Source organism: Phyllobates terribilis, unplaced genomic scaffold (assembly GCF_046119375.1).
Source record: "Phyllobates terribilis strain yellow unplaced genomic scaffold, ASM4611937v1 Scaffold_2__4_contigs__length_985480577, whole genome shotgun sequence".
NCBI lineage: Eukaryota > Metazoa > Chordata > Amphibia > Anura > Dendrobatidae > Phyllobates > Phyllobates terribilis.
In genome coordinates this window covers 872,240,198-872,262,592 of record NW_027362762.1, presented here as the reverse complement: position 1 = coordinate 872,262,592, position 22,395 = coordinate 872,240,198, and the positions used below count along the sequence as shown (strand labels likewise).

The window sequence follows — 22,395 nt, the reverse complement described above, 5'->3', positions numbered from 1 at the left end:
CGGCGCCTATAAGTCGCTGTGACAGCTGGTGGTCTGCGGATGACCCCTGTGCCCGTCATTACAATCCTCCTGTGAAAGCCAGCCCGTGGTCGGCGTTCCTAGGAGATAGGGATTTCTGCTACACATAGCAGGGCTGATGCTCTGCTATGTATAGCACAAGTGAACAGATAATTGCAGCTTCAAGTCCCCTAACGGGACTATTAAAAACAGTAAAAAGTTTAAAGTGTAAAAATATGCCGCACCATGCTCCATCACTTCATGTAGTTTCTTTTTTCTGTTGAAAGGGTTCCCGTTCCTAGGTGCCAATAGGTATTTTTATTCTTAGTGTCTTGTGGACAATATTGTTTGTAGCCGTGATCTACCTGATACATCTTGGTACGCTCCTCTATACCAGGAGGGATTTTTTTTTCTTTTTCCTGTTTTCTATCCAAAGACATGTAGATTGTGAGCCCCAATGGGGACAGTGATGATTATGTCTGTAAAGCACTGTGGAATTAATGGCGCTATAGAAGTGAGTAAAATAAATACCAGAGGCACCCAGGACACTGGCCTTAAGAGTTTCAGCTAAGGAAGTTCACCATGGAGTAAATACATGGATGCCAAACCAGTGTTTTGCAAATCCTTTTGCTCCTCTTAAATGAAAGTTGTGGGGATTCAGTTTCCTCACCGCAGAGTTCTGGGCGGCCAGAAAGATAAGATATGAAGTATTATTAGCAGATAATGCACATTACATTAGCCAGTGAACCTTCACAAACAAGGTACGGCAGGTTCTCTTGCCAAAGAACATAATACAAGTCATTCACTTATGTTGTAATATTTATTGGTATGGATTTTTTGTTTCATCATTGGGAGGGGAAGATCATTTACAAAAAGAAAAAAAAAACAAAAAACAGACAATTTGTTTTAGTGCACTTTCAAATAGCAGGCAAACAGTCCGAGACCTGGAAAGCACGCTGGATTCGGCTCATGCTGCGTCTACGTAACGGAGAACTGAAAGGAACAAGTATTGAAGAAGCCATGCAAATAAAACATCGTAAAAGCCTACACGCCCTAGATCTCATCTGAAGCCAGAAATGCTCTATAGTAAACAGTGGTGAACATTTATCAAAAGCCCTTATTTTTATTTAGACGAGGTAAAGAGACTGGATCTCGGGTATTAAACTGTCCTAGAGAAAAGATGGTTTTGTTGACCAACTTTTTCCCCGTCTGCACAGGAGGAACAGGCTGAGGACCATGGGACAAGTTTTCTCAGACAGCTCTGGAGACCCTAAATAGTTTACAGGTCAATTAGAAAAAATAAGATGTGTCTGCTGCAATAGAGGGAAGAACATGAGGTCATCAGATGGTAGCCGCTCGATTCCTGACATGACCAAGTTCCTGAACTATACTAATTAGCTTGAGCTTTACCCCATCGAAAGATGACCAACTGTATGCAGAAATAGAGGGCACTATATGGAAAACCATACAACCTAAAAATGGTATTACTGCATTACTGTGTACATAAACAATTGTCTTCATAAACATCATCGATGAAACAACCTTTACAAACTGCACAAATAGCACCAAGTCTCCTGCAAACGTCACAGGAGACAAGTCTGCACTATAAGCTTTAGGGGAAAACCATCCAACATTTCTTGTTTCTTCCAGACATCTTTTTTTTTAGTAATGGTAGTTTAATGGCTTAACTAATCTGCTTCTAGGTAAAAGCGTTTATGGGAATGATGAATGGACCTATTGCAGTGTTAGACCAAGTCTAGGTGTTGAGTCCCAGTAGGGCTTTGTTCATACTTGCATTTTTAGGTTCCGGGTATTATTTATACGCATTTCTATTCTTGTGGTCAAACATACAAAAAACCCTACAGACCCCAATATAATCAGTGCAATGAATAAGGATAATTCGATATCCAGACTGTGAGCAGGAGAAGGTTTGAGGTGGGTTCAAGATGAAGGCCGTGGGCACACGGCATCTGTGCACTCAGCCTACAGCAGACGTTGAAGAATACTGTAACTTTTCTATAGATCCGTTCACCAGATGTAGGCAGAAAGGTGTGTTCTGCAGATAGTCCTCGGCATATTGTGACTGCTCAGAGGGCATATGCAGAGACGTGCAGAGTCCCTCTTTACCATGGGGCCCTATGGTAGGCAGACGCCTAGGCATCCAACATGACTGTGGCCACATACCTACCGAGCGTATGCGCCTAATTGTGTGCCCAAAATGAGAACTAGCAAAAGATCTATGGTTGAGTTGGTTTCACATACAGCATTTTTTGCAAAAAAAAAAATGTTGTGGTCAGGAGTTGCTACACACAGTGCTGCTTTTTTAATTGTGGCACTTTTTCAAGATGCGTCATGTTTTACCTATGGCATTTTTTTTTACCTGATTCTATCTACATATAACAAAAAAAAAATAATAGTGGTCAAAAATTAGTGCATTTTTTTCTTCTACTTAAAGGAGCTAATTATCTTTAATCCCGTCCTTACAGGCAATGCTTACCCACCATATTTTTCTCAGTTTCTTGCCTGCTTTGTAGCTTAGCTCTATTCAGACAGAGCTGTGATCTTGGACTACAGTTTAGCTCCAGCTCCTGCGGTAGTCTGAGACACGCCTCCTGCCTTGTCATTGGTTCATGCTATTGCTGCTTCCTCTCCACAGCACCTCTGATTGGCTCGATCCATGACAAGAGTTGACTTTAATATAACTTTGAAATTTGGTATTTTTATGAATAGACTGTTTGTGGTAAGCCGAAGAGTGAAAGTGTGGTGACTATGGAACTGGAAATATGTGTGTCTTGGGTAGCATCTATGAACCAAAACTGGTTCCTAAATACACAACAAATTAGTTTATTTTTCCCTGTTTTTTTTTTTAAATCAGTTTTCCTGACGTCTTTAAGTAAATACGTACCACTCTCCACTCTCAAAAAAAAAAAAAAAAAAATGATGGGGCATCTATACTTATGTTCCTCCGTTATACTTCCTGGAGTTAAATGAATAAATTGACAACTTGGCATTACAATTTCCCATGCCAATAGGGTGTGTCCAGTTATCACTTTATTTCTATACTTCCAGGACAGTAGCGTGTTATAGGTTGCTCCATGGCAACTACACAATTTCAAAACCGATTTAACGATATTATGAATGCGGAGTCAATTTCTTTGTGGTTTAATTTTTTTTTTTTTACTCGCTCTTAATGCAAGGCTGGGTTCACGTGTGCGTGATCGGAACGCAATACCCGGCCCCGACTGGCGGACCCCTGCCCTGAACTAACTGCCTCCATATATGCCTGTGAACCCGACCGAAGACTTGTAGGGGGGCATCGCAGCTCATCTGGAACCTACAACAGACACATGATTGCTCATCAGAGGTTGGGGTGAAGGTTGTGCATGCAAAGCATTTATTTATTTTTCACAGCTGGCAGCTTTTTAAAAAAAAAAAAAGAAGTTGGTTTTCACTCACTAAAAGAAAAAAAAAAAAAAAATCAGTCTGGTGTGATCAGTTATGTACAAGAGGAATAGGATATATAACAGAAATCAAGAAAAATAAACAAACAGTAAAAAGTACCAAAATATTAAAAGTAAAAATGAAATTTAAGAAAAATTGCTCACGCGATAACCACCCATTCCCTGACAAAACAGAAATGAACTTAATTCAGCAGTTTTATTTGCATGGCAAACTGTGTCCTCCTGTTCTCATGCAGCGGTGTCCTAACTTTTCCCTTGACATCGGCAGAGGGAAATCATCCCAGACACCCTCACCCCCACAATACCAAAAACATCTAACAGAAGGGATGAATGACAACACCACAAGCAGAAAAACGAGGGTCCGCCATTCCACTTTTTGTTTTGGATGCAAAAACTCTTCTGGGAGAAATTACTTGTCTTAAAAGATCAATATTTTGCAGTTATCACATTTGCTCATCGCTGGAAGTCCATTTACAGTGTTGGAGGCTTCAAGCCGTACTTCTTGGCGACTTCAGTCTGGGCATAAGCGGCGTCACATAGTGAGTACAGATGGGCCATTTCCATTTCAGATTTCGCCAAGTTGATGGCTTTATTGAACATGTCAATGGCTTTGTCCAGATTTCCCCTGGAACAGAAATATATGGTGTGGTGGTTGTACACAGAACAGTTTCTATGTAAGAAGCAGAAACTAACAGCTTAGTAAGTGCGGCTGTGCGGTGGAGCAGGGCGGCCCAAATAGCACTGCAGAAAAAGAAAATCCAGTATCCAATACAGTAAAGAATTGTAGTTTTATTCATAGGGTATGTGCAGACGTATCTCCCAGCCTGCGACCCAGATGTTGCGGAGGAGCAGCGCACGGATATGCAAATGAGCTCCACCTCTTTCTTTTTTTTTTTTTTTTTTAAACCTACGGACTTTCCCCATAGAGATTAGGTCTATGGGGAAAGTCCGCATGCTGCTGTCTGGAAAGATGCACTGCATGTCAGTTTCCGCGGCTGCACAGAGGCGCACAGTGGACATGGGATTTGTGCAAATCCCATCCACTATGCTGTAACATCTGGACGCTGCGGGTTTGACGCTACATAAGTCCGCAGCGTCAAAACCCGCAGCAGCTCCAGATCGTCTGCACACATTAGATATCTAATACAGATATGGCAATTCTAAAAGCTATGATGCATTTCAAGCCTTATGGACCAGCTATGAGTAAGGGCCCCCGGGGCTTGAAATGCATCAGTGCTTTTAATCTTACCATGTACTGAATGCTATTAGATATGTGAAAAGAAAGTTACACATTTTTCTCTATTGGATGCAGGACTTTCTATTTCTAGTGAGTTTATATAAAAGTTAGAGAAGCCACCGCACTCCTAAGCAGCAGACTTACCTCTGAACTTCTATTGTCCCCATGGTCTCGTAAGCAAAGTCACATTTGTTATCTATTTCAATGGCTTTACTGATGAGGTCTAAGCCTTTGTCAAGATCTTGTTTCCACTGCAGCTGAAGTAAGCTGTAAAAGAGAAGAGAAAAAAAAATCATGGAGGAAACTGAAAATTACAATGTATAGAGGAAAGCACTGAAGGTGCCTAACATTTACTGAATAAATTCAGGTTCTGGGTTCTCCAGTCCAGCTAGGCTAGGGTAGTTAGAGATACTCTAAAGGTGACCGGACATATTAGATGAATGTTGGATGAAGCGGATGTCCAACTAGTTTGTATTGTGATGTCCTGCAAGGCTTAGGTGGATTTCAAGTGAAGTCCTAGTGGTCTGGCAGGGACGGAGGAAACCTTCACTAATAGCTAAGCTTAATAAAGGCCCCCATACACATTAGATGGTCAGCCAATATCTGCCAGCTTGGCTGACTGCTTTTTTTAGTGTGTACAGGGGCTTCACAAATCTTCCCCGACATAGGATGTCGGTATAGAGAAGGATCCGACCTGATGAATATCGGCTGCCGATCCTTTTGTTTGGCATGGAGGCAAGTTGCTGTCAGAGGAGCAGTGGCAAGCTCATAGGGAGCAGTGGAGTGCTTGGATGAGTGGTCCTGTGTACGCAAGAGCTGAGAGACAGCTGTTGGCTGAATGATCATTAGTCAGATAGCTATCTAAAGTGTATGGACAGCTTAAAGGGATCCTCCGGTCTCAGAACAAAAGTTGCAAGCACTCCATGTGACTGCAGAATCATGAATGTGATGAGATTTCCCTGTATTCCCCATGTGGGTGGTCACACGATCATGTGCTGACTAGTCTTCACGGCTTCTCTCCGTAGAAGGGAATTGAACGAAGAGCAATAGACTAGTCGGCACGTGATAACAAGTATGCAAATGGCATACATGCAGTTATGTGACTGCATGGGGACTACAGAATAATGACAATGTGCGCGTCGCCTGAGCACCTGCACCTTTTCTTCTGAAACCAGACAACCCTTTTAAGAATGTGTATATTGTAAGTAGGAATAGCTATCAATTAGGTTTTCTACTAACAGCAATTTAAGGTGTAAGGTCAGCCTACCCCCATCATACACATTCTACTGAAATCATCATCTGTTCATTTTAACTTCTCCTTTACCCTACTGTACATCACCAAATAGTGGTCCTTGTGATGACGCACTAAGCATAAAGGCAAGAATAGATCCTAAGGGGTAAATATTAAATTACATGTTTCAATTAGTCCTTGCATTGGCTCAGATCTGTTCAGCCAAGTGTCCAGTGACATTTCATGAAAGGGTTTTATTCATATTCCTATGAATTGGAAACCACTTACCCTTTATGAACGTATGTGGTGGCATTGTCCGGTTCAAGATCTATGCACTGATCGTACATCTCGTCAGCTTTCCCAAACTGTTGCTGATCTGTTAGTGCCTGTGCAAACATGAACACCAGAGGATTTATCATCCAGAGCTTCCAATATCACCCGGTATTCACATCACATCTGATGCATCCATCAGGAAATACTCTGATGTGACGCTTCATACCAGCTGTATTCTTATTTTATATAAAGACTGCAACGGGTTTTTTTTTTCCTGTGGTGGTCATCAGTACTGGAAAAAAAAGGGTGTACTTTCTTTTGGCATTTGTCCAAGGACATGATCTGATTTCCCCATTACATGTACACGGCAGTGTGCAATGACATGAGAAAGCATAAAAAAAATAAAAACTTCATTCCAATCTAACAAGGACATCTGTATCCAAGGAGACAGCAGTTCTCAGTCTCCAAATTAGAGAAAAAGTGACATTTTCTAAGCGAATCCCGACATCCTACACCTGACGCACAGATGGCAGGGTGGGAACAGCAGAACAACGGGACCTAGCGTGACTTAGTCTGTGGGTGATCATCAGAAAACCAACAGGTTTTACAGAAATACACTGCTCAGCAATAAAATTACAACACCAAAAAGGAAAAGTCCTTGAATTATGGAGATCACAGGATGGATAGACAGGTTACTGATCTGCAAATGATGAAAAAAATGGAAATTATATTTTCAAAACATTTCCATTTCTTCAATATCAAGTATGAGCGCCAGATGCTGAAATCCCCACACTTACAGGTCTTGGCTGCTATGAATGAGGTCATTAATCGTTGTCTGAGGAATGTTGTGCCGCACTGAAGGCATTTTGGCAAATTATCAAGATCCGTTGCTGGCAGCTTCCTTTGCACCTGCCGTCCAATGACGTCCCAGATGTGCTTAACGGGAGACAAATCCAGAGACGCTGCAGGCCATGGTACAAAGAGAGCTGCCAGCAGCGGATCTTGATGATTTGCCCAAGTGCATTTATTGTGGCAAAACATTACTCGGACAACAGTTAATAACCTCACTGATAGCGCATAGTTTCTGCATGTGACGCTCATACTCTATTCTGAATAAACTGAGAAGTTTTGAACAATATTTTTCCATGATTTGCATATCATTAACATGTCCAGCCATCCCGCGATTTCCATAATTCAATGACTTTTCCTTCTCGGTGTTGCAATTACAATATTGAGTGTATTTTTATCCCACCTCTATGCAGAGTCTCATGTACAGGGATGAAAGCTATTGACCATCAGTAAATACTGTACATAATGACAACAGCATAACCCAGCTCCAGGCATTGAGCAGAGAGTGACAGGAGTGACAGCACCTGGACGGTAAATGCCTAAGTGTCAGAAAACAAACCCTGGCTGTCGGGGTGGACTTCATAGTTGCAGTGGCACCCAGCAATGCCATAGATTATATGCAGTTTTCCAATCATGTGCAGTTTATGGAGTATCTGGAATATTGCACTAGGACAGAAAGCAGGAGACTAACCCGTTAAAGGATTCTCCCACCTGGATAACAACTTTCCATATGTCTTACTAGGGCACATGAATGCCATGCCAATGCTTTACCTGGGCATAAAGGGCATAGCCCTCCGCACATTTTGGAAATTTCTTAATGACATCTTCAAACCCTTTCATTGCAGCTTTGATCTGAAGTGGATTGCTGCCAGTATAGGCTTTACGGTACTAGAAGAGAGGGATAAGAGACATTAATAACTTCTCAATACTTTTATCCACGTGCAGCTGCCCCCATCATACACTGCCGACTACTCGGCAGCGAGGAACGTTAACAATTGATGACTCAACGGAAAGCTAAGATTTCAGTGGAGAATTTATATAATAACTAAACTTTTTTTTCTTTGTATTAAAACTAAAAATGCAATTTGAATACATTTTGTAGTAGGGATAATTATCCTTTCCTGCTGCCTATATGGAGAAAATAGCTGCTGTAGTGTGCATTACAAAGTGCATAGATCAGTATCTGTACAGATCTGCCAACCATGAGAGCGGGGAAAGCAGTCCATAGTGCACGCACTCCTTGTATATGGCAGTCACAGTGAGGAGTGCAGGAGCAGGGTGTGCACAGCGCTCTAACCGTGACTTCACATGTTACGCTTGCCACCAGGGACACAGATTGCCTGTCTGCTTTCCTTAGAAGAGTACCGGGACCCTCGCTCCTGCAAACTCTGTATCCTTGTGTGAGGGTGCTGTGCAGGAGTACCTGTGAACGCTGCCTAACAGGTTAATCAACCCCATTACAAAATGTATTCAAATTAAATTTCTAGTTAAAAAAAAGTTTAGTTACGCTAAACTGGTTGGTTGTCAGTTACTTTTATATTGATGATCTATCCTTAGGATAAGTTATCAATATCAGATCAGTGGTGGTGTGACACCTTGCTTCCCAGCCATACAGCTGTTGTCGGCTGGATGTGATCAACTGCGGAGCGTAACAGCACAGCGCCATCAACCGTATGGTGGCCGAAGCCCGGTACTGCACATCCCCCCTTATCGGATAAATGGGAGTGAATCTGATGTACCCGGCTGCGGTCACTATGTAGTTGATGGAGATACATCTGCTCCGCAAAGGATCACATCCAGACGGCACTTAATGGTGCAACCACACCAATTTGACCATAAAAGTACTAGATAACTCCTTAACGTGAATGCTGTATGGCCACGTTGGCACTTTAGGACTCCCACAGAATGTTATCCAAACAACCCTTAAATAAAACTCGCTGCTTCTTGTTGGTTGCACAATTTTACACGCTCTATACGGTCCAGCTATCTTATTATAAAATTAGGATCATGCAGCCAATTTGATATAGATTTTCTATGCAAGTACACCAGTCTCATCAAGTCTAAGATCTATTTAATAATGTATTAAGTTTGTTTTAATAAATCTGGTGGCAGATCATACTGAGGCGGTTTCAGTTTGTTTTTTTTTATAAAAAAATAGTACAAATATTTGTGGCCCAATTCATCATTTGCATTTTTTCAAGTCACTTTTCTTTTTTATTTTTGTTACGGTAATCATTTTTTTTTAACAAGTTCTTCAAAATGATGCACATGATAGTTGCACAGTGTACAAAATCAAAAATGCTGTTTATTTTTACCGCTAATCTTTTTTTTGTGACTTTTTGCGCCAAATGTGGTATGTTCAGCTGAAATGTCACTAAATTTGAGTAAAAATTCCAGGCCTACATAAAACTGAAGGGCATTTGTGCAAACATTTTGCAATATATTTTACAATGCTGCAATTGAAGAAATCAGCTGAAAACCCCCAAATCTCTCTCAAACTGGCGAACATAAAAGGGCAATCATAACATGGGCTTAAAAAAAAATGGTGCAAGTCAAAAGAAGAATAAGGCTCAAATGAAAAACAGGTAAAAAGAACCACAAAAATAGTAGATAAACAAAAAGACAGATTCAATTCTGAATCTTAATACCAGGAGCGAGTATCACTGTCTTCATACACCGGAGACCTGCATAGGCCAATACTCACTAATGCAAAGCATTTCTGTGCTTGAGCCAAAGCAGAATCTGGTCGCAATCGAATACATTCATCAAAGTCTGCAACCGCTTCATCCACTTGGTCTAGCAGGATTTTTAGCTGTAAATAAAGGGACAATCTTACAATTGCTGCTTCAGCAGCATCTTATAATCTACTCCTGTTACAAATATAGATCACTGACTTATAAAGCTTACAAAATACAGACATTTATAATTTTGTATAAAAAAAAAAAAATCTAAAATTATTTTTTTAAATGATAGTAAAAGCATACTGAGCTGAAGCACAAAATCGTATTAAAAGGGAAAGTCAGAAGGGTTTTACTATGTAATCCGACAGCAGCATGATGTAGTGACAGAGACCCTGATTCCAGCGATGCATCACTTAGGTTACTGGGTGCAGCAGTTGTGATGCAATCAGTTTTCTCTGCTGCAGGTCTAGCAGAGCTCAGAATACAGAGCCCTGTATAGCTCCGCCCACACCACTGTGGCTGCTTTCTGTGTAATGTATAGTGACAGAAAGCTGCTAATTAGTGGTGGCTGCGGGGTTGGACCAGGAGGCATGAATACTTAGTCCTGTAGTGATAATCTCCTACTGATAAAACACTGATTTCATTGAAACCACAAAACGCAGCTTAGTGACGTCGCTGGAATCAGTGTCTCGGCCCCTACATCACACTGCTCTCAGATTCCCTTTAATGATCATAACATATCCAGTGACGCTTATTTAAATAATTTTCTAAGACGTCTATTGAGTAAAAGAGTATTTTGGTAAGAGGAGTTTATCACCGATTCGAAGGATTGGTGATAATTACTAGACTGGTGGTCAAGCACGTGCACGATTTCTCCACTCGCTCTCTATGAGACTGCGGAAGAAAGCCAAGTGCTGTCCTTCATCATCTCTCGCAGTCGTATGGAGAATGAATGGTGCAGCAGTGCACGTGCTCCGCTCAGACGTCCACTGTTCTGGTGGGGTATCCTGACCGATGAAGTAGTTATCTCCAATCCTGTATATAAGTGATAAACTATTCTGGTAAGAAGTAGTTAACATCAAAAAATATGGCCACTCACCTGCCCTCTGTGGTGGTAAACATCTGCATTCTGGGGGTCTATGTCTGCAGCCATGTTGAAATCTCGTGTAGACCACATCGGCAGCTGTTGCTGCATATACATACTGCCGCGTTTGATTAGGGCATTTGCGCGTAACTAAGAAAGCACAAAGGAAAGACATGTTCGTGTAAGATTACAGGCCAAACATGTTGTATTACACTGAAAGGGGTTTCCACCACATGGACATCCCCTTCTGAATCTCCATGTTTCTCCCCAGTAAAATAATAACACATACTCACCACTGGTGCAGGCGCTGTTCCAGCAGTGTCAGCACTGGCTTCTCCAGGGATCGCATTACATTGAGAGGAGAGTAAAGCCAGTGCTGACTGGCTGCAGGGATCAGGTGACAATGTCACGCTATCCCTGGGAGAGCCTGTGACACCAATACACAGTTTTTCCTAAAATGTTTGCAAATAAGACTGTCAGCTGATTCATTAGTTACCTTAACATTGGCATCTTCCAGCTCAATAACCTGATCCAAGTCAGGTTTGGCAGCAGCAGAGTTTCCGATGAGCAGGTAGAAGGTGGCTCTCAGTAGTAATGCTTCAGCCATGTATCGGCCTTGGGCCTCCACTTCTTTTGTGCATTCACTGACTATTTTGTCGTAGTTTTCCTCTTCCATGTATTGTTTGGCTTTTAAATAACCGGATCTGAACACAGAAGTTAAAAAAAAAAAAAGGTAAAAAGGCTGGATGTACACATTGCACAATGAAGAGGAAATGAAACAAATCTCATCTACAAGTTGAGGATCTTTCCCACATGTAAATGGACACTAAATGGGGATTTTTACATTATCCCTTTTTTTTTAATGTAACATTAAAAATGAATTCACAAGTCTGTGCTCAAACCTTAATAATTGGCCCGGCTGCATGTCTACTAATGGCCTCACATATGCTTCAGGGGCAATTAGACCCACGATCGTACTGGGTATTGTGGTCTGAGTATGGGCCACATAATAAGGATGTGTAGATTCAGCCTAACCAAGAGTTTACATTATCTGATATTTGCAGGAGGCACAGATGAGCACCAAGCTTCCATGTAACATACCAGAACGCCCATTTAGAGTAAATAAATTGCAAGATTTACATCTTACAATGGAATTCCGGAATCCACATGAAAAAGTACTGCAAGCCTGACTCAAAAAAAGAACAGTGCGCAGCAATGTCAAAACGAGACTGCTGTGCACATGTTCAGTCTTAAAATACAACTTCTTTTTACCCCTTAACAACATCTGCCGTACATGTACAGCACTGTGGGAGGTCCCGCACAACACCACACATGTACGGCATGACGAATACATGGTCTCATTCAAGCGATCAAAATCGGGTGTCAGAGCTATATGAGAGCGGGGACCCTGTGGTAACGCCCACGATCAGAGCCAATTGTGGGCATTTAACCCCTGTGATGCCACTGTCATTACTGAAAGCGACACTGATCGACACAGCAGAGCTAAGGAGCTCTCTCTCTCTACTCCGATCAGCACAACGACAGATGGTCGCAGGGCTACCCAGGAATGGTGGCCTGTAAGCTCCTGCTCAGAGCAGGACCTGACATGCCTCCTCCCTGTGTGCGATTACCTGATTGCAGGGCACTAGATCAGCGATCAGGTCAGTGAAAGTTGATGTCCCATCCTAGGACAAGGTAAAAGAAAAAATATACACTGCTCAAAAAAAATAAAGGGAACACTCAAATAACACATCCTAGATGTGAATGAATGAAATATTCTCATTGAATACTTTGTTCTGTACAAAGTTGAATGTGCTGACAACAAAATCACACAAAAATCATCAATGGAAATCAAATTTATTAACCAATGGAGGTCTGGATTTGGAGTCACTCCCAAAATTAAAGTGGAAAAACACACTACAGGCTGATCCAACTTTGATGTAATGTCCTTAAAGCTAGTCAAAATGAGTCTCAGTATTGTGTGTGGCCTCCACGTGCCTGTATGACCTCCCTACAACGCCTGGGCATGCTCCTGATGAGGTTGCGGATGGTCTCCTGTGGGATCTCCTCCCAGACCTGGACTAAAGCATCCGCCAACTCCTGGACAGTCTGTTGGTGGATGGAGCGAGACATGATGTCCCAGATGTGCTCAATCAGATTCAGGTCTGGGGAACGGGCGGGCCAGTCCATAGCTTCAATGCCTTCATCTTGCAGGAACTGCTGACACACTCCAGCCACATGAGGTCTGGCATTGTCCTGCATTAGGAGGAACCCAGGGCCAACCGCACCAGCATATGGTCTCACAAGGGGTCTGAGGATCTCATCTCGGTACCTAATGGCAGTCAGGCTACCTCTGGCAAGCACATGGAGGGCTGTGCGGCCCTCCAAAGAAATTCCACCCCACACCATTACTGACCCACTGCCAAACCGGTCATGCTGAAGGATGTTGCAGGCAGCAGATCGCTCTCCACGGCGTCTCCAGACTCTGTCACGTCTGTCACATGTGCTCAGTGTGAAGCTGTTTTCATCTGTGAAGAGCACAGAGCGCCAGTGGCGACTTTGCCAATCCTGGTGTTCTGTGGCAAATGCCAAGCGTCCTGCACGGTGTTGGGCTGTGAGCACAACCCCCATCTGTGGACGTCGGGCCCTCATACCACCCTCATGGAGGCGGTTTCTAACAGTTTGTGGCCTGCTGGAGGTCATTTTGCAGGGCTCTGGCAGTGCTCCTCCTGTTCCTCCTTGCACAAAGGCGGAGGTAGCAGTCCTGCTGCTGGGTTGTTGCCTTCCTACGGCCCCCTCCACGTCTCCTGGTGTACTGGCCTGTCTCCTGGTATCGCCTCCAGCCTCTGGACACTACGCTGACAGACACAGCAAAGCTTCTTGCCACAGCTCGCATTGATGTGCCATCCTGGATGAGCTGCACTACCTGAGCAACTTCTGTGGGTTGTAGAGTCCGTCTCATGCTACCACGAGTGTGAAAGCACAACCAACATTCAAAAGTGACCAAAACATCAGCCAGAAAGCATTGGTACTGAGATGTGGTCTGTGGTCCCCACGTGCAGAACCACTCCTTTATTGAGTGGGTCTTGATAATTGCCAATAATTTACATCTATTGTCTATTCCATTTGCACATCAGCATGTGAAATTGATTGTCAATCAGTGTTGCTTCCTATGTGGACAGTTTGATTTCACAGAAGTTTTATTTACTAGGAGTTATATTCTGTTGTTTAAGTGTTCCCTTTATTTTTTTGAGCAGTGTATAATAAATTGGGTACAGTAGCCCAATGTAGTTTGTGGGGAATATTTTTTCACAAGAATTTGGGAAAGTTATGAAATGTCCTATGAATGTCTGTCCTATACCTGATCTGATCTAAGGGTCTAGACTTTTAGCGAAGATGAATCTGTGCTACAGTAAATTTATCACTTAAACATGAGTCATGTATGAGGGAGTCGGAGTTGGTGTCATGGAAATTGAGGAGCCGGAGGTTTGGCATACCGACTCCACAGCCCAGCTACACAAAGTGGTAAATCTGAGTTAAGCGTTGAGGAGCCCCCCAATGAGACATAAACAGAGCCTGATGTGCATAAAAAACTAAGACTGAAGAGGAGGTGCAGGCACATGGGACTGACCTCTACTGAATAAACATGTATGGCTTCGGCTGACCGTTATCTTGTGTACAGGCATTAGCAGCGACTTACTTCTCCTTGACCACAGCGGCTTCTCCTTCTTTATCCTTATCCTCATCTGACTTCTCTTCTTTGTGCAGGGGCTGGGAGATGATATCGTCCGTGAAAGAGCTAAAATAGGATTTGATAAACTGTGGTGAAGGCATCAGTGGCTCCCTGTTCTAGAAGCAGAAAATACATAAATTAGGCAAGTAAGATTCCTGGCCACAACGAGCACCAAAAGAGGATATACAAAGCTGATCAGCGCTCATTTGGCGCGGCAAAAATGCTTGAAAAACGCATAGTGGGCACGCAGCCTCACTCACAAGATCATCGAGTGTCCCTAGGGTTGGACCCCCACCGATCACAAAGTTACAGCATATCCTAGTGATTTACTCATTTATAACATTGGAATACACCTTTAAGACATACTCGTGTCACTCTTATCCAGCAATACCTTGTATTTGTCTTTGGCTTTTTCCTTCCCAAGCAGCTTAAGTACTTTATCTGCGAGCAGCATGCTGTTCTGGTTCTGGAATCCTTCCAAGATGCAAACGGCAGTGACATCTACAGACACAAGATACAACAGCATGAGGTTGTAGACGAGTCACTTTTATTTTCTATTCTCATGTATCCCAGTGTGCGAGAGCTTGATGACTTCTGACAGATACAAGAAATGAGTGTACAGAAATCAAAAAAAGAAACGCTCCTCCCCATTAAAGCAGAGTGCCCTCACATTTCTCCTGGGAAGAGACATACCACTATGCTAAAGTATCTCATACTATCCTTATTGACAAAATGACCAAGTATGGGATTGACAAGGCTATGGTTAGGTGGATTCATAACTGGCTCAGTGATCGGATCCAAAGAGTGGTCATAAATGGTTGAACATCCAATTGGAAGAATGTTTCAAGTGGGGTACCACAAGGCTCTGTCCTGGGCCCTGTGTTGTTCAACATCTTTATAAATGATCTACATAAGGGAACTGAAGATAAACTAATCAAATTTGCAGACAATGCAAAGCTAGGAGGGATAGCTAATACTAGAGAAGAGAGAGAAAGGATTCAGAAGGATCTAGATAAGCTTGAACAATGGGCAGCGACTAATATAATGGTATTTAACAGATAGAAATGCAAGATTCTACATCTGGGCATGAAAAACAGAAAGGGAGGAATAGAACTAAGCAACAGCACGTGTGAAAAAGACTTGGGTATACTAATAGATCACAGACTGAACATGAGTCTGTGTGCAATGCAGCAGCAAGAAAAGCAAACAAACACAGTTCTGGGATTTAATAAGAGAAGCATAGAGTCTAGATCACATGAAGTAATTATCCCCTTATACTCCTCTTTGGTCAGGCCTCATATGGAATACTGTGTCCAGTTCTGGGCACCACATTAAAAAAAAACCAATAAACTGGAGCAAGTTCAGAGAAGAACTACCAAGATGGTGAGCGAACTGCAAACTATTTCCTCCGAGGAATGGTTAAAGGATCTGGGAATGTTTAGCTTGCAAAAAAGAAGGATAAGGAGAGACTTAATAGCCATCTACAAATATCTGAAGGGATGTCACAGTGTCGAGAGATCATCCTTATTCTCATTTGCACATGGAAACACAAGAAGCAATGGGATGAAACTGAATATGAGAAAATACAGATTAGAAAAAAACTTTTTGACAGTGAGAGTGATCAATGAGTGGAACAGGCGGCCACGAGAGGTGGTGAGTTCTCCTTCAATTTAAGTCTTCAAACAGAGGCTGGACAGACATCTGTCTGAGATGGTTTAGTGACTCCTGCATTGAGTAGGGGGTTGGACAAGATGACCCTGGAGGGCCCTTCCAACTCTAACATTATGATTCTTAAAGGAAAGGGCTTCTCGAAAGAGCTGATCTACATCAGCTCTTAATTTTAGCCACATTAAACAGAAAATCAGCCATGGCAAGGAAGCTTTGCTCCGGGCGCTTCACGCAATTGATGATTGGCGTTTCTGCCTCAGTACACAATGTACGGAGCTCCGAGCTGTCACCGATTGTGCAGTTGTCAAAATACAGGAAGCTTCACACAGCTGCCAGCAAAAGACTACTTGTAAGTAGATTTCTGTCAGAAGGGTCATCCCTAAAGAGTAAGAAAGGAGGAGGTGAGGCCGTGATGTGACAACCGAGAGCAGGGAAAAGCATGTACTGCGAAGGAAGGGGCAAGCAGTGACTGCCAGGGGTTTGGGGGGGACGGAACCAGTTTTACTTACAAAAGTAAAAAACTAAGAGGAGCTCTAACTTACTAAAGGGTACAGCAAAAACTCAAGCAATGTGTGCAAGTTCGGACTCATTTGCACCTTTTTTTTCCCTCTTAAATGGAAAGACCGCACATGTGGCCAACGGCTTTACGGTAAAGAAACAGCAATTGTGCGGCCAATGGCCACCACGAGTGGGATGAGTGTTGCCGCTCAGCCAGCTTGGTCTTACCCTAGATGTGCAGCAGTCACTCCCTAACCAAAAATTATTGATTTGGCTTTGTCACGGGTCTATGCTAAATTGATGACACGAGGTCCCTAAACCTTCATACGTTTTGTCCAGATGTGAAGGAACTAGTAGTTGTAGTGAGGATCTACCTTCTAAGCACTCTTTCTTGTTTTCAAGCCTTTCATGCGCCTTTGCCCGTCGGAATAGGGCTTTCACATACTTGGGATTTAGTTCCACTGCTTTAGTGCAGTCCTGGACGACTTCTTTCCACGTTTGCTAAAAGACAAAAAAAAAAAAAAAAAAAAGAAGAAATTTAAAAATATAAACAGAAATAAAAAAAGAGGAAACTCTTTAAACCGATGACTTACAAAATTGATAAATCTAAAAGAATAATCTATATAATTGGTATTGCCACATTCGTAACAATCCAAAATATTAAAATATCATGTTAGTTATCTTGCATGATTAATGCTGTAAAAAATGAATAAAAAATTTGACAAATTTGAAAATTATACCTTTCAACAAACCCTCAAAAAAGAGAGAGATGAGACTCAAAAACAAGTTGTGCCGGGAAAGGATTTAACTGATGGCGCAAAAAACAACCCAAAAACCTGAGCTCTGATTATTCGCTGTGGGCAACAAGGCCAATGTTACTGTCAGACAGTATTAATAAATGGGGCCCAATATTGTGTTAGATTTCAACGACAAGGTTCCCAAAATTCATTATGAAAAATGGGTGACAATGAACAATTTCAACCAAAAAGATCATTTGTCAGGCAAAAACTTGAGGGCGAACAATCTTATAATCGCTGCACTTACACCGAGTGCTGCAAAACTCAACGACATATCCATAAAAAAAAAAAAAGGACACCCTGCTGCTGGCGGAGCTTTATGTGGTTTCCTTCCAATTGTTACTGATAAGAATATGAAAAAAAAAAAAAAAAAAAAACTAAAAAAACCCCAAAAACTAATTTACAACTGCAGTTATTTCAAAAAGATAAAAGGAAAAAGTCCCATGTGGGTTATTTTCTTACCTGTTGCTCATAGGCTGCAGCTCTGTTCTGGTAGAACGTAGACAAGTCTACCTTCTTCTCTGGAGGACACAAACTGATGGCCTCAGTGTAACACTGAATGGCCTGGTCATATTTCCCAGCTTTAAAATATTTGTTTCCTTTGTTCTTTGCACCTTGTGCTTTTTCTAGAGGGGTCTGTAGGGGAAAGCAACAAGTAATGTGAGGGGGATATATACAAAAAATAGCCTGGGAATAAGCTGCAAACTGTCTGCAAATCACAACTATGCAAACCAATAAGGCCAAATCCAGACGTCCATGAAACACTGTAGAAGTACGGCCAGCCATAGGCCTCAAGACCCGCACTCAGCAACCTCATATATGCCTATGAAGATGATCTGTCTGGGTCAGGAGAATCGCGGCTGATCCGGACAGGTTTTCTGTACTTGGATTCTATTTCACGGACGTCCAATTTCAGCCTAAGGAAACCCCCAAACAGGTCAGTTAAATCCACCATCAATCATCTATACATGGGAAGGATATCCCTTGTGTAGTCATTATGAAATCTGCCTTTACCTTGACCAAACCAACTCACATACAGGACCAACCATCACATATGTGGCTATGCTAAGCTTTGTAACCGGGGTTGTAACATGAAGAAAACACCTATTCGTTGCTCCAGTCTTGTAGTCCTGGACTGTCCATGTATTATGGAATTGGGCCATGAAACTAGGACTTGTGAAGTCGTCATACTCCAAGACTTGATATAATAAGGATCAGTATAGCACAGAATTTAGGATCCCTAGTGGATCTACAAAGCCTAATGAGAAACTAACACTATCAGTAGGGGAATATTAGAGGCATTTATAATGAATGGGTAATAGGCTGTGTCACAGACATTACTGGGGTTACACCATTAGAACCTGACCCCAAATGTGTCCCATGTGTCAGGGCTCTATTGGGATGCCTCTAGACACAGCGTCTTTAGTTAAATTGCAGATTTTTGGCAGAAAAAACAGAGGCTGGATGTTTGCAGTCAATAGAGATATTAAATGCAAAACAAACATTGGGTGTTTCTTTTCACTTGCATAGTATTAATCCTCTACTGCTGCTTTATGTAAGGTAACACATTTCTCTGCCTGTTTTATCACAGCAGCGAGTGTTTCTGTTGTGTCTCCAGCCCTCTGAGCTCTTAATAAATCAAGTCAGTGATGTAGGAGCTACTAAGCTCTTAAATCATTTAAAGTTATGATGAGCTTAGAAATCTGGTGACGTGGCAGAAACACTCACTCCTGTGATAAAACAGGCAGCCGAATGTGTTACCTCACAGAAAGCAACAGCTACAATCCCCTGCTGTGTCTTCTATACACTCTCTTATGCTTCCTCCCCTGGTAAGGAGCTGTAGTATGCACAGACCATGAACTGGAACAGCTTTGCACGTTCAAATTATCAGATTATGTCAGCACAGAAATATTTTTAACACATCCAATTGTGGAACTTATTATTATTCTAGGTTCTGTTAATTAAAACATATTTTGTTCGTGGGACAACCACTTTAAAAAGTGATTAGCAAAATTGTACGTTATCCCCACAGAATACGCCAAATTTATTGTGAACGGTGAGAGTCCCAGGAAATGGGCTCTTCATAGTCTCATCAAGAATGGAGTGGAGAAGCGCATGCTCAACCTCCGTTCCATTGAGGGTCTATGAGACTGCTGTTGAAAGCCAAGTACAGAACTCCACGACTTCCAGCAGTCCCACAGATAATGAATAGAGTGGAGGTCAAACATGTGTGCCATACTAGAAGTGGTGGGGCAGGTAGCTATGGGTTGAACTAGATGGTTAAAAAAGAAAAACTGAAATATCACATGGTCATAAGTATTCAGACCCTTTGCTCAGACACTCATATTTAAGTCACATGCTGGGCATTTCCTTGTGATCCTCCTTGAGATGGTTCTACTCCTTCATTGGAGTCCAGCTATGTTTAATTAAACTGATAGGACTTGATTTGGAAAGGCACACACCTGTCTATATAAGACCTCACAGCTCACAGTGCATTTCTGACCAAATGAGAATCATGAGCTCAAAGGAACTGCCCAAGGAGCTCAGAGACAGAATTGTGGCAAGGCACAGATCTGGCCAAGGTTACAAAAGAATTTCTGCATTACTCAAGGTTCCTAAGAGCACAGTGGCCTCCATAATCCTTAAATGGAAGAAGTTTGGGACCACCAGAAGTCTTCCTAGACCTGGCAGTCCAGCCAAAATGAGCAATCGTGGGAGAAGAGCCTTGGTGAGAAAGGTAAAGAAGAACCCCAAGATCACTGTGGCTGAGCTCCAGTGATGCAGTAGGGAGATGGGAGAAAGGTCCACAAAGTCAAATATCACTGCAGCCCTCCCCCAGTCGGGCCATTATAGCAGAGTGACCTGACGGAAGCCTCTCCTCAGTGCAAGATATATGAAAGCCCACATAGAGTTTGCACAAAAACACATGAAGGACTCCCAGACTATGAGAAATAACATTCTCTGGTCTGATAAGACAAAGATAGAACTTTTTGGTGATAATTCTAAGCAGTATGTGTGGAGAAAACCAGGCACTGCTCATCACCTGCCCAATACAATCCCAACAGTGAAACATGGTGGTGGCAGCATCATGCTATGGGGGTGTTTTTCAGCTGCAGGGACAGGACAACTGGTTGCAATTGAAGGAAACATGAATGCGGCCAAGTACAGAGATATCCTGGATGAAAACCTCTTCCAGAGACCTCAGACTTGGTTGAAGGTTCACCTTCCAACAAGACAATGACCCTAAGCACACAGCTAAAATAACAAAGGAGTGGCTTCAGAACAACTCTATGATCATTCTTGACTGGTCCAGCCATAGCCCTGACCTAAACCCAATTGAGCATCTCTGGAGAGACCTGAAAATGGCTGTCCACCAATGTTCACCATCCAACCTGATGGAACTGGAGAGGATCAGCAAGGAAGAATGGCAGAGGATCCCAAATCCAGGTGTGAAAAACTTGTTGCATCATTCCCAAGAAGACTCATGGCTGTACTAGCTCAAAAGGGTGCTTCTACTCAATACTGAGCAAAGGGTCTGAATACTTATGACCATGTGATATTTCAGTTTTTCTTTTTTAATAAATTTGCAAAATTTCTACATTTCTGTTTTTATTCAGTCAAGATGGCGTGCAGAGTGTACTTTAATGAGAAAAAAAAATTAGCTTTTTAGAATTTACCAAATGGCTGCAATGAAACAGAGTGAAAAAATGTAAAGGGGTCTGAATACTTTCTATACTCACTATATGTTGGGTCCCTGACTTTGATGCAAACTCGCACGCCAAGCCCACATATATCCTGGCTGAATTATTAACAGTTGTGCCTGGAGCGGAGAGGAGTTCACAGCTATTAACTTGTTAAATGCCACTGTCAATCTCGGACAGCGGCATTTAATACATGCAGGCAGGGAGCGTCATTCTATACGCCCATCAGCTCGCCCATGACGTGATTGTGGGGCACCAATGGCTTGCTATGACAGCTAGGGGACTGCTGAAGACCTCCGTGCCTGTCAAAAAGGGACCCCTGTGAAAAGCCAGCCTGTAGCTCATGTTCATAGGAGATTATGATTTTTGCTATACATAGCAGTGCTGATGCCCTGCTATGTATAGCACAAGCGTTCAGATGATCACAGCTTCAAGTCTCCTAAGGGAACTATTAAATAAAAGTAAAAAGCAAGAAAAAAAGGGTTTCTAAAGATATGAAGAAAAAAAAAAATATATATTAACGTTAAAATCACCCATCCCCTCCATTAAAAATAATAAAAAAAACACATATTTGGTATTGCTGTATAGGTAGAAGTCCGGTCTATAAAAATATAGAATTAATTTGATCAGTAAACTGCGTAATGAGAAAAAAATTAGAAAAACCAGAATTAGTTTTTTTTGGCAATAAAATGCAATAAGAGGAAATCAAAACATTGCATCTACCCCAAAATGGTATCAGTAAAAACGTCAGCTCGGAGCAAAAAAATAAGTCCTCACCCGGCCCCATATTCCAAAAACTGAAAATGTTACAGGTCTCGGACAGTGGTGGAGACAAGCAAAATTTAATTTAACTTTTTTTTTTTTTTGTTTACAAATATCCAATTTTTTTCAGGAAAAACTATACATGTTTGGTATCTGCGTAATCTTGCGGACCTGGAGAATGATATTGTCTTATTAGTTTCACAGTATAGTGAACATAGTACATAAAAAAAATAAGTGATGGAATTGCACTTTTTTGTTGCAATTTCACAGCAGTTGGAATTTTTTTCCCATTTCCAGTGCACTATACGATGCAACTAATGAGGTCATTCAAAAGTACAACTTGTCCAGCTAAAAAACAAGCCCTCATTGCAGCTATGTGGACGGAAAAATAAAAAAATTAGGAGAATTGGCTGTGGAGGGAAA

The 22,395-nt window shown here is 42.1% G+C and overlaps 1 protein-coding gene across 1 annotated transcript in view; it reads right to left on the bottom strand.

Annotated features, from left to right (window-relative positions):
* Nucleotides 1-803: 803 nt before the first annotated feature.
* TOMM70 (translocase of outer mitochondrial membrane 70) overlaps nt 804-22,395 on the bottom strand; it is a 32,924-nt gene continuing 11,332 nt past the window's right edge. The window contains exons 2-12 of the mRNA XM_073668088.1: nt 17,972-18,145; nt 17,087-17,213; nt 14,938-15,047; nt 14,514-14,662; nt 11,310-11,517; nt 10,829-10,963; nt 9,753-9,860; nt 7,820-7,936; nt 6,215-6,312; nt 4,840-4,962; nt 804-4,083 (exon numbers count right to left, since the gene is read on the bottom strand). Coding sequence (XP_073524189.1) covers nt 3,930-4,083; nt 4,840-4,962; nt 6,215-6,312; nt 7,820-7,936; nt 9,753-9,860; nt 10,829-10,963; nt 11,310-11,517; nt 14,514-14,662; nt 14,938-15,047; nt 17,087-17,213; nt 17,972-18,145 — 1,503 coding nt within the window. The 3' untranslated portion in view covers nt 804-3,929. The remainder of the gene's footprint in view (nt 4,084-4,839; nt 4,963-6,214; nt 6,313-7,819; nt 7,937-9,752; nt 9,861-10,828; nt 10,964-11,309; nt 11,518-14,513; nt 14,663-14,937; nt 15,048-17,086; nt 17,214-17,971; nt 18,146-22,395) is intronic.